The sequence below is a fragment of the Crassostrea angulata genome, chromosome 3 (assembly GCF_025612915.1).
Source record: "Crassostrea angulata isolate pt1a10 chromosome 3, ASM2561291v2, whole genome shotgun sequence".
Lineage (NCBI taxonomy): Eukaryota > Metazoa > Mollusca > Bivalvia > Ostreida > Ostreidae > Magallana > Magallana angulata.
In genome coordinates, this window is record NC_069113.1 from 36,431,562 (window position 1) to 36,444,833 (window position 13,272).

At 36.1% G+C, this 13,272-nt stretch overlaps 1 protein-coding gene across 8 annotated transcripts in view; it reads left to right on the plus strand.

Annotated features, from left to right (window-relative positions):
• LOC128176453 (homer protein homolog 2-like) overlaps positions 1–13,272 on the plus strand; it is a 21,435-nt gene continuing 8,163 nt past the window's right edge. Inside the window, exon 1 of one of the 8 annotated variants that reach the window (XM_052842817.1) lies at positions 1–106. In XM_052842817.1, coding sequence (XP_052698777.1) covers positions 96–106 — 11 coding nt within the window. In that variant the 5' untranslated portion in view covers positions 1–95. Of the gene's footprint in view, positions 227–3,890; positions 4,046–5,611; positions 5,884–6,934; positions 9,098–12,918; positions 13,197–13,272 lie in introns of those variants that run through there. The other 7 variants (XM_052842816.1, XM_052842815.1, XM_052842814.1 and 4 more) reach the window with 7 other exon arrangements.

The following is a 13,272-nucleotide window of genomic DNA, read 5'->3' on the forward strand; positions in this document are numbered from 1 at the left end:
AATTCAGATTTTAGTCTGTAACGTAAAAATGCACTTCCGGTTTGAAAATTTTGACAGTAAAATGGAAAGAATGTGAAGAATTTTAAGATTTCAAGATGAGCATAGGGTAAGGATTCGTTTTGTCAATCGGCGTAAAGTCAGTTCAGGAGCAGAAAGATGGCATCGTGCTAGGAATATTTATTTGAACTACCCCAAACTTCATGAAGTTTTTTTGTACCAGCAAAATGTGAGTGCACCTTGAGTGTGCAATATAGTACGGTAGGAACGTAGCCCGTAGGTCGATCAGAATGTTAACCACTGGTTACTAACAAGCATGCCGCATGTCATAGCATTCAAAGTAATGATGAGAGCTAGTATAGTCACGTCTAACTTTATCAAAATATGCATTAGAACTATTATTTATTGTAATTAATATTTAGAAAAAAAGTGCAATTGCATTACTATCAAATTAATGATCTACTGATTACCTGTGTAATTATGGGACAAGGTGAAGTGTGTCAATTTGTTTAGGATAAAATTGGTATTCCTTTACTGACTGGTGTTAAAGAACATGTTTCTTGATTATCATTTTCACATTAAAATCATTTCTTGAAATACAGCCAGATATCAGTTGGAGGGGAAAGTGTGTTTGGTTTTTTAGGAATTAGATATTATATGAAATTAAATTTGCAAAGGAAAGTGTTTGAAAGAATGGTCACAATTTAATGTAAATATTGCAAATTATGATCTATAAATTTTGCAAAAAAATATTCAATTTAACAATTAAAATCCTCTGTCATTTGTTAAAATCTATGAGAAGTACTGTTAAATTAAAAAAAAAAAATGTTGTCCTGTTATATAGTTTAACTATTTGAAAATTCTCTCCCATTTACAAGACCCACAAGCTAATAGGAACAGTTAAACACCCCAAAAGAAATTTAGGAATTTTTTAAATTGAATTTCAGTATTCATATCAAAGAGAAAATCTTAAAGTTCTCTATTTAAAGGATTTCTCTGACTGCAGTCAATAATTAGAGGTATGGAAATATGTAGTAAAGAGATCAAGACTTGATCATGTTGATATTCAAAAGACTGTATTTGTTGTAAGTTGCATCAAAATTTCCTTTCTTCATTTTTTTTTTAATGTCTAGACATCTCATTAAGTCTATTAAAGATTACTTTCTTTCAGCACAAGACTTGGAAAGAAAATAACAGCTTTTAAATATAGGGGCAGGGCCGCAGTGCAATTAAGAAGTAATTTGGATGTTTTGTGCAATGATGAATTATATACACATTATTCCATTTAAATGTGATAATGTAATCTCTGGTGAGAAAGAATTCCAGTGTATGTTGGTTATTGTTTTCATTGACAAACAGTACATTGGAATATTTTTTCTCCTGGTCCTTAGATAAAAGATTGACAACTCTTATGTAGACATGTATATACACAGTGCCATATTAAACAAACTTGATTTATTTGAGGATTTTTTTTAATAACATATCCTATCAATAACTTCTCTATAGATGATATTTGAACAATTTCTTGTACTAAGTGTTCCACACTCAAAAAAGGCTTTCCTCTCTGCCTCATGCTGGCTTCATCAATTTAATGTAAGTGTTAAACATCATGTTATGATAATCAAACCATAAACAAGGCATAATACTTCGCCAGCATCTGAGTTTCATTTGTAAACAAATCTTTAGAGCACATTTTTTGCTAGACTATCTATATATTTTGACTACCAACATGCAATGGTCAGAATGCCTCTGCTATATTTGCTTGAAGATCTTTGTTGATAAAGAGAGAAAAAATACATGTATAAAAAGGGCAGTGAGGTTTGTGTTTACTTGGAGAACAAAAGTGCCAGATGCTACAACAGACCGGAACTGTCTGATTTCATTAATTCTCTCTTTCTTTGATGCTTTATGAACCACAGCACAATACGTTCAGGGGTGCCAACAAGATCATTTGTGGTGTAGACATTACTGTAACAAGACTGTTGAGAATTTTTTTTTAAAAATGAATGTCTTACAAATATTTTTGCTGTGTCAGAACTAAAAAAAATCACTTGCTCAAGTCCTTTTGTTGAAGGTAACAAATTTTAAAGATTTTCAGTTTACAAGTGTGATGTTTTGGTGTACAAAACATGGTATTTACTTCTTTAGTGTGTTCTGTAATTCACACAGGAGTGTTACATATTCTTGTTGCAAAAAGCTGTCATACAAGCAGTAAAGAGATATTTAATGTGCTTTGACAACTAGCAGTTCTAGCAGTGGATAGTCAATTGTTCTGTCACATCCTGAAGTACCCAGTTCCATTTAACCAGACAAAGCTTTTTAATACCACAACCTTTAAAAGCTGTGTCAACATTTCTGCCATGAATGAAAGTCTTACAAATCATAACAAATTAATGGCAAATTGTGACATTCCTCTCTGAATACAGTTAGGACAAGTGCAGTATAAATTTCTCTGATTTTTGCAAAACTGCACAACTGCAGGTTGATTCCATGCATTGAATGGTCAGATAGATATGTAAGTAGTGCATAAATTGCTATAACCCTGAATGATTCTTTATGAATCAAGCAGATGGACTGTGGTCACTGGTCAGTGTTTGGATCATCATTAATCTCTCTGTCTTCCCTTGGCTTGTCTCCCCTGTGGCATTCTTGGAGTGTTGAGCTTAGCTACTTGGCAGCTCCACTATAGGCAATATTAAGCTGATTTTCTGTATATCTCCTTGTATGTTTATTCTGCACTATCTGTCCCCAGACCCTTTCACTGTGTGGAGATTATGACTTTTACCTGGGATCTGCTTGATCACATTTAAATGCCCCACAAACACTGGACTGATACTACAATACTGGAGAGTTAATGATGTTTGATGTGTGTCCGATTTTACGTTACTGAGCCGTGATCTGTAATTAACCACTAGGTCACACCCTGGAGATTCCTCTCCCCATAACAATGCCTGACCTAATGGACCATACCGGAAAACCGGTCCGTGAGAGTCTAGGGCATTATCCAAATTCTGGCTGTCACCGAGGAAGGTGGCAAATTTTTGTTTACTTTATAAACAAACTCTATATCTCTCAATTGCTTATATATTCCCAAAGAACTATATGAGGGATTGAAGTTTGTCATCAAAAGTCTTGTCATGGGGTTTTTATATAGCTACTAAGGAATGCCTTGTTACAGACTCGTTAGTTTTGCTGTGTGTGAATTACCTAGAAGAAATAAAGACCATAGTTCTGTGCCTCATATGGCAAGAACAATGTCCTCCTGTAAAGTTTCTGAACCATTATAATTATGTCCTGTAGTTTGAAGCAAGAAAATTTCAAGGTTGCTTTGAAAAATTTTGTGCTTTGAGTTTTTAATTTGACTTGTTTTTCAACCTGGGGAAAAAAATAGTTGCTGCATTGTTTGTAAGATATAAATTGTCAAATACCTCCCTATTTTGATTAGTGTAGAAATCATCCAGGATGATTTACAACTTACTGGCCTATCAACTTTACACCAATTTTAGTACACTTTTAATTACATTGGGGCACTTGCGATATGTAAATCTATTGTCATTATTTGACCACAGTGTCTCTCTCCGGGGAGAAACCACTGATGCTTTCGGCAGGAAAAGAATTTCACATTCACAGCCACGTCTAGGAAATCATTCAGTCTGATGTAATGCTTTTTCTTGGCACTTGTTTTGTGTACCCAATTACAGAGTTATTGGGTTAGAATGTAAATTAAGAGAGAATGTAGAGTTAGAGATATCAGTGACAGGGATTCTGTAATCATAGCCAGGTATGGGGTGGGACCCTACGTGACACGGTCAGTCACACACACACACTGTGGTCCAGGTCTTACCTGATGCCACCAGACAACAGAACCTGTATGAAAAAGGGAAGTTTTGAGGACTTTTAACCAAAAAAAAAAAAAAAAAAACAGGAAAAAAAAGAAAGTGATTTTGGATTACTCATGGGTGGACAATTGATGCACATAGGAATGTTCTAAGGACTGCGGTCTGAAGATGATGTCTGCTGTGTACATGTTGAAGGCTAAGACGTTGTGGTATGTTACTTTTGTCGTCTTCTTTATATGTATTGGTTGTTGTTGTTTTCAGATGTGTATTTGTCAACAAATGGATCAACTGTTGATAAAAATTTGTCTGTCCACTCCAAGTGATGGCTGTGGTTGTTTTGCTATGGACAAAGTTTACTGTACACTACTTAGGTGTGCTTTGAAATCATTAGGGTACCCTTTAAAAGAAATAAAAAAACCATTAGGCATTAGCCTAGTTTTTCTGCACGATTTAAACTGGTCAGGTCAGAAGACTAGATTAGATCTTGCTGGATCTGATCGGGACAGTGTGAGAAATTCCATCCAACTGAAGGCATCTGTACAGACTTGTTAACTGTCAACTGAGAGATCTGAGCCATTATCTGTAACAAGACACTGCATCCTCCACCCTCCCAACAAAGTTCTGTCCCAGTCGGATTTATTTTGGCTGATTGGCAATTTGTGTATCCTAGTACCGGTATTACATATAGCATTTTGATGTCAGAAAGGACCTTATTCTAGATAATTTAATTAAGATGAACAATAAAAGTTTTAGAACATACTGGTAAAATATTCTTGTAACATGACAAACATGTACTGTGAATATTTCCTGAGTATTGTGTCAAACAATGAGATTTTGAACATTTGAATAAATATCTGAGGAACAAATTTGATAACTAAAAAAGCAAAGGTTAAATAAAGGGAAGTTTTAAATGATGTGATACATTGATAACAAGATGAAAGACTGTATGTATTTTCCTTCCTAAATCTGCTTTTTGGTAATGAAAGATGTACCCCGCAAGCATGCTAGAGCCTAGTAGAGGTTCACAGAAAGATACTTTTGACTTTGCAAAGATGATTGCAATTAAATTGCCAATCAAACCTGAAGTGAACATTCAAACAACTTATGTTTATCATTTAGTTAAAGAAATTCAAACAACTTATGTTTATCATTTAGTTAAAGAAATCTTGTTTTCTAAATGTAAAAATGTTTTGAAGTAAAAAGATCAAAATTCATTAAAAGAAAAAAGAAAAGCAGCATTAACAATCAGAAGAATCTTGTCCTGATCTGAAAATAAAAGCATCATCATTGTAGTTTTAAAGGGTTAATTTAATTCAAATCTCTCATGATATTTTTTGAATGGAAGTCTAATTTAAAACTTTTGTAATGGATATTGTTCACATTAAGAGAGCGAAATGATTAGAAAAGATTGAAATGCAATAAAGCAGAATTGTTCCTTTCACCATGTAGATCCGATGACAGTAAGATAAGCTGAGATGTTCCATTGTCAATTTGTTGGAAGGATCAAGCACTTTTGTTCAAAGTTCTATCTGTTGACAAGACGGATTGTTGAAAGGACGAAATTGGTTTGTGTACCTATAATGAATCTCCATTCATCCATCCCAGATTTTGGATATTAGTAAGAATAACACTTGTTGTAAACTTGTTTGGCTGTTTTTGTTGTATTCTTTGGATGGAAGGGTCAATATTTATATTCTAATCCTGATGGCCAGTAATGGTGGGGAAGACATGGGGGTCTTGAGTCCGAGTCATTTAAACAACGGCGGCGTGTATATTGGAACGGGAGCCTCGGTGCTTGGAGAGAGAGAGGAGTCATTTATCCATGGCACATCTATTTTTTAAACCTTTTCAATAGGGGTATTCTGTGTTGTTGTTTTTTATTATTCTGGGTGTTGTATGCCCAGTATATATAAGGAAGGACTCGAATGACTTTACGTCAGTGTGTGTATTGACGGGTGGCAGACTGTGATTGACTATCGATCATGATTGAGGACACGATCGCCGAATTGAAAACTCGCGTGTACAGGGTCTCAAGTATCATTAGAAGGTAAGGGAAATTGTCTTTCATCTACAAGATTGTTCATGTTATGTTGTAAAAGTAACAACTTTGTATTTCTGACACTTATCAGAGTACAGCGTATTGTTTTAATTATTGTTTTGGAAGAAAAGTTGCCTCCCTTACGCCGCTGTTTTTCATTTTCTTAGCGGTGTAGCGTGTAGTGCGTGTACATTTATGAAGTTATCTTGCGTTTTCATTTTTGGTCTAGATTAACAACTGCTGCAGCAAAATTGATACAAGATAAAAAATAATGAGGTTTCTGCATTTTTAACATTCCTGAGCAAAGTACTTTTCATTTATAAATATGGAGAAGAAACATTTGAACAAAATTATATCTATAAAACTCTTCAGAATCCTGGGGGATGTTAATATCGGAGTCATTTATAGCCCCATAAAACACTTAGGTACAAGGTGCTACATGTGAAGGGATTTACTTTCTGATATTCAGTCAAGACTAGAGTCTGTTTTATTTATATCTTGTTGTACAATGTAATTTCATGCTTGGTGTGACTTGGAATGAGTTTCGATAGGTAGTGAATGATTGCCCCTTCATTGCGTATTCATCAAGAATACATTTGTACGTCAGGTATGTGTACCTTAACGCCAAGACAGGGAAGGGCAATTCCACAAGCAAGAGAGCTTTAATTTTGTGCAAATTACCTGTTTTGTGATTAATTAAATATTTTACAAGGACTGCAAAAATATTTGGTTACAATTATTTGGGAATTTATCCAAATATTTTTTTTACTCATCAAAGACTGGATAGCTGTTCTGTGCATGCTTGTACTAGTACAATGTATTACACTTGTTTTCAAGGTCTTTTAACCTTTTCTTCTTCTATATTGTCTCTGAAGTTAAAATACTATAAAATGGCAACAGTATAATTTTGTCAATGAAGAAACATTAATTAGAGTCCTGCATGCAAACTGTCATGATGGGTTATTGTGTCAGCTCCCAGTGTGCGTCTCCCATTGATATTTACTATGTCTTGTACACATGCAGCCACTACAAATGTTTACTACACAGAGAAACACAACTGATGTCTTCCATGTGTGTGGTTGTAACGGACCAATTGTTGTCCTCCTCCTCTTGCATGTAGTGATGATGAACAACATTTGTTGAGAGCAGAAAGAGAATAATATGGAATGCTCCTATAACAGAGATTCCAGTCAGCTCACTCAGTGACAGTGGTAGCAGCCCCTCAGCATCTCGAAGACAGTGGCAACCCCAGCTGGCAGGCTGAATAACATACACCTTGCATGTGTCGTGATTTGGAATTTTTTCTGCAGGTACTCAATCTACCTGTCTTACAGTGAGATTCATGGTGCTGTTTTTGTCTATACATTTATTTTCGGGAATTTTACCATCGCTCACTTGTCAAGGGCTTGTTCTGACAGCTTTGGGCAGGGGAAAGTGAGAAATTTTTACCTTTTCGGAGAAACCAGCCGCCAGAGACAATATGCTCCTCTAAATGAAGCTGATAATTAGGATGTAATTAGCATCAGCTAGCACCTGTTTCATATTCATTCTGAAGGCAGAACTTTGGGAGGAAGCTTACCAGTCCTTCTATCAGGCAGATGAAAAGAATTCATTAATGGCACTTGGAGTTTGTTGCTGATTAAATTAAGCAGTTACAAGGAGCATTACAGGTTTTTATGAGAGAAAGTTATGAATCTATTTCGGGGTACAAATTTTTTTTAATCACAAGAAGATCTACACATCATTCTGACAGTTTGATACTTTTCTTGTAGTTGTAAAGACTCGGAAATCACATTTATCTGCGGAATAAAATATCTCGCTATCTATCAGTACTCTAGATATTTCCATTAAATTTGTTGATAAACTTCTGGGATCTGGAACTTATAGATTTACGATTTTTCACGGGAGTAGGTCTGCTTCTGACATCACATATCCATCTCCTATAGATGTTGCTCTTTTATTCGTGTTTCGATCTTGCTGCTGTTTGATTGCTCCCCGTGCCTCTGTTTGCTGGGAAGGGGTGTCCGGGCGAAGGTGATAAGTCAGATCCTGTATCGGCCTGTTTCCTGCATTATTAACCCTTTTGATGAATCTTTCTCCAGATTGAACTGAAAAAATGAGGCGGTGATAGATGAGATTACAAGCCTCTTTCGATGGTTGAATTTATTACTGGAACACTTTTTGAAATTATTTCGGGAACTTGGAATAGAAACGGATTTAGTGCTCAAAGATTCCAAAAACAGATCTCTCAGTAAAGTGCTGGAATATAATTAAATCAGAGTATTTAAAGATAGAAAATTATTGGAAGCCGACTGTTCTGAAGGTGTTGTATGCTTATCATAGAGGACTTTGGATTATGTTTTGTAAGATAACATCAATTATCATTCCCTTTATCTTTTGGGGGGAAGAGAAATATGGAAGATGGTGTAGTGGAGCTCTGGAGTCAGTGTTTATATAACTACCAGACTACACTCTCTATGAAATAGGGAGGAATATCTGATGCACCTTTGTAGACTCATTATGTAAGAGGCAGACGGCAGCAGAAACCAATTCTCAATCTGTTATTTTTGTTGAAGGATACTGATATATTTTGTGGAGGATTACTATCTGTGGAATTTTGGTGCTCACTTGTTTTTCTATTTTTCAAAACATTTCCAATGAAAATCATGTCTTGGATGTCCTCGTTTGTTTCTGGTTCAGAAAGCACCAGAAGCCGACCTCCAACTCCGGATTTTCCTGTAGTGTTACCAGCAAACTTATCCGGACCTAATAGCCTGTCCGCTCCTCAGAATGGGAGACAGCATGTGTCCGCACCAAGTACACCAACTGAGATCAGTTCCCTGACCAGACAGAATTCTCTACCCCCTGTCCATGGCCAGGGACCCCAAGTTATATCTGTCAACAGACAGAACACAATTCCAAGAACTGGACAGAGACCGGTGATACAGAATGGGATCATCAGAGTTCGTGGAAGATCTTCCACCCCTGATAGAATGCCGCCTGGAATTCCTCCAGCACCTGTGACCCCTCCTCCTGGATACTCCCCCACACATACTATGCAGACAGTGCCACCCTCCCCACGGGCAGTGAGGAGGGGGATCAAAGTTCTCCCAGGAAGCCCCGGGGTGGGGAGGCGACCTCCTACCCCCGACGAGTCTGTCATACAGGATCTGTCCTGGCTTGAGCATCACTCTGTGTGGACTGACAGGCAAGATTATAAAAAGTATTTATCTTCTTTGGAGTGTTGCATGCTTTAATACGATCTACATGTATTCCTCATTATAACTTGGTATGTAGATAAATGGATCTTTTTGTTTATAAAAAAATCATGTTTCTGCATGTGCAAAGGAATGGACACTTTTATTACTGAATTTCATTTCTAATGAAAAAACTATTTTGATAGCAAGCATTCCATGCAGGTGCAGCGCTTATTTAACCGTAGATGTAAAAAAGATTTTCAAGCATGTGGATGCAGCTTGTGTTTGATGAAGTTTGGCTCTATTGTAAACACATTACAGAACATCAGTTGTTTGTGTAAAAAACAGATAGTGTTGGAATGACCTGTTCTATAACAACATATGCTTCATCTATACATCTGGGTATACCCCATCTCTTTGGTTGCCGAATCTTACACATCTCAGTGTCTTTGATGTGCAAACCCTCTGCCAAAAATAGCCTGACTTTATGCACAGGGGGCAGTCATGCTGGAGTAAAGTCAGGGCATCAGGATTACATTTCTATCACTATCAGCTATTACTATCTGGCAAATGAAAAAAAATAAGAAGATTCAACAAATTTCCTGTTTCACACTAAGATATGACACAATTATGTTTTGTACTCTTTGCCAAAACCAATAGGCGTAATTACTGCAGTTTGATTGACTGAGAAACCTTCATATGGGCCATCTTCTATTCATCTTTACAAGATGGGACCTTATAGGGTCCAGGTGTTAGATGGCAGAGAGAGAAGGGGGGGGGGTGTTTTCTCACCTGTCTGGTGTGTTAATAGAGTGTACAAGACTATTTGATGAATGGGTTTACATGGAAGGAGAAGATGTTGATTGATGGAAACACTTCCTTATATCCAAAAAATGGTCTTAGATTTCAAATATTCTTCTGTGTTGGTTTTCATTACATGTATTTTTACAATGCCTGCAGCATTACTTTGGGATGAGGGAACTGTTTACTTTTGTAGCATGTCAAATGTTAAATTTTGTATATAAATTAGCCATCTGAGTTTATAAATCAAAAAAATATTGCATTCTTCATAGTAAACATACTGAATAATTCTATAGAACAGATGTTAAGTCTGAATTTTAGCTCTACTTTTAATTGATTACATGTACATGCATTAGATATGTTTTTTTCCCTGAATCTCAAGTTTTTTTTACCATTGGCTGCCAATAACATAAAGCATTGATTTTCTGTGTTATACTCAGATTCACGATAAAGTAATCTATTGACATTGCAAAGTTTCTGGAACTGAGACTCTGAGAGAAAGGAAAAAAAGCTTATTGATATAAAGAGTTAAACTAGTAAGGTTCAACTGTAATTTACCTCAATGTCTGAAATTTTACAGACTACCAGAAGAATTTTTTACTCATAATTAATTACCGGGTAAGAAAGATTAAAAACTTTCAGTAATTAAATTGCTGTAAATGATAGTACTGAAGTTGAATAAATTTCTATTAAAACCCTGTGCAGTGTAGGATCATAGTTTTAACACTTAACAGGTGTTATGATTTAAAGCCATTAATTGGTTGAAGTACTGAGGGACAAATATGTGAATTCCCAAAATACCTGTATGTACCTGTAGTTTAGTACCTTTAAATATATGATATATATTGCTTTGTGATAAATAAGTGATGAATACCTGGTACATGAACATATATCACTCAGTTACAGTAAAATCTTGTTCTCTGGAACTAATGGAAGTCGACCAAAACTAACATAAATCTTTGAGATATCCAAGGGTAATAGAAGTTGTAAATATATGTATAATCGAACAGTGGTTTTGACTCACTTTAACACATCAATGATATTCGAGATATCAATGGTAAAGACATCAAAGTTCAACTGTACATGAATATACTTGTCTATGTAAAAATGTAGGGGGCCAAAAAAAAAAAAAAGCGAATTGCATGAACCCCTCAAAAATATTTCGTATGAATGAACAAATTTTGTACCGTGAGTTGTAAAATGATAGATAAGTTTTCCTGTATACTGTTCAATGGATGGTGGATTCGGTCTCCGGTGGCGCTATAACTTGGATGCTGGAAGTGCTAGATCTCTTCATGTGCTTTGTGTATAGTTCATCAGGGCTAACAGGGTGAATCTGGGGCACTGCAGATGAAATAAATTTGTACAATTTCTTATTTTTTGTAAAGAAGAGTCCATAGGTTTTAATGTTCTTGGTAGTTTCTCTCTGTTTTAAGCAGCTCAGTTCCCAATTTTCCTTTACAAAATATTAATAACTCTTTAGAGAAAATTGATGCACATGTATCAGGGTAAGAAAAGTGGTAATTGTACATTAATTTAATTTTATGAAGGAATGGAGAAGGATGTCGGAATTACGGTATTTCAATTGTTCTTTGTGGACAAAGATTTGCAATTCATTCAGATGTTTATTCTTGCTTGAGAGCAAGATGTATAGTGAAAAGTGTAGCATCGCATTTGTATATTAATGCATCATCTACTGGTATAATTCATGGCTTGTGGTGAATATTCTTATATCAGTAGCGTTCATTCCAAAAAGAGCTACCTGAGTACCTGTTCAACACTTGTACTCGAATGCTCTGGTTTCAGATGTTGATAGAGACATAAAACTGTAGGCCATTAATATTGGCTTGGATTGCTCCCTGTTGTGTACTTTAGCATTTTATTGGGGTACTGGGAAATTTCCCTAGCTAGGTTAGTGTACCTTTATCTCAAAATTCATGTACAGTTAATTAATTTAGCTGACATGTAAGCCCTCAAACTCATCCAAAACATTCTTCCATGACCTGACCTGGTAGATAACTTTCAGTTCTCTAGTTTTTACCTGATATTGGAGGTGAGAATATTTTCTCTCTTTGATGTTATCTGCCCCCTGTCTACTATGGTCTGTTCTCTTGTTAAATGGCCTCCCTGGACATCTATACTTATATATAGCTGTCTGCAGCCATATAACCCTGACAGGAACCTTGTAAATCAAATCAGTGGCCATAATCACTTCCCTATTTATGTACAGAGCTTATCAAGTAAACAGCTCCACTTTGATTACTGGAACAGGTGAAAAGGGAAAGGGATCGAAAGAATATCAGTTTGCATCCAAAATGTTTATCACTCATCCCAGGGAATAACATTAATCTTGGTTTCCCTCCTTTTTTTGGGGTCCCGATCTAGTCAAGATGAAGTTTTCTGTCAGTAATGAGAGATGAGTGTAAATTAATGATTTCTAAAACAGTGGAATTTCTGTTTGATTGGGGGTTTTTAAAGTGCATGGTGTCTATACATGGACTTGAATTTTAGACATTGAAGTGCTGGAGGGAAAACAAAGTAGCAACAATCTGATAAGAAAATACAAGGAGATGTTTGTGTGTAGCATCTAAAAAAAAATCGCTGAAGAATGTCTGATAAAGTCACTATTTCTGCAATACCATCACTTGCCAACAAGTTGAACATTTACTGAAATTTTGTGGAATGAAAGTGAAATATTTGCCTGACAGCTACCTGAATTTGATGAAGTGGGCTTGGAAGTTTATTGGCTAATGATTTGTTGATTACTGGCCAGCGACCCACATAAAGAAAAAAAACACCCTTGGGTCACATCTGACCTTAGAACCAAGGGGCTCTAGCTAATGTGGCAAGCCTGTCAGTCAGGGGGCTATTAAATCATATAACTACAGGATTATAATGATAGTGGTAATCAGATTAAAAACATATCTCTGAGGAAATCAATCTTATTGTGCAGCTTAAAGCCATATCTGTGGAAGTATTTGGAAAGACAAAAAAGTGATTTGAAACAGTCAGTCTGTGCAGTAGGCCAGAACTGAAAAAAATTGAGACTTGTTTTTGCGGTAGAACTGGGCTGTTAGCGAGCCTAAGTGGAATGTTGTGTACTGGTTATTGAGGACTGACTTGGTGTTACTCTGTGACAGACGGTCGGTGTTTTCGGTGTTGGAGGTAGTGTGTACAGAGTGTGTTGTCGATCATGTCTGATTCTACGTCGGTGTTGTCACACGGACCACTGAGGTCCACTGATTCTGTCGTCCAGTTCAGACTCGGAGATTTTGGGAGCATGGATGATGACGTTTTCGATGATTGGACGGATGTTACTGTGAAGTAAGATAGATCAAAAATAAAAATGAAAAAGATTCAGCTTTGTCGTTAGCTAAAACTTGATCATCTGAATGTTTTA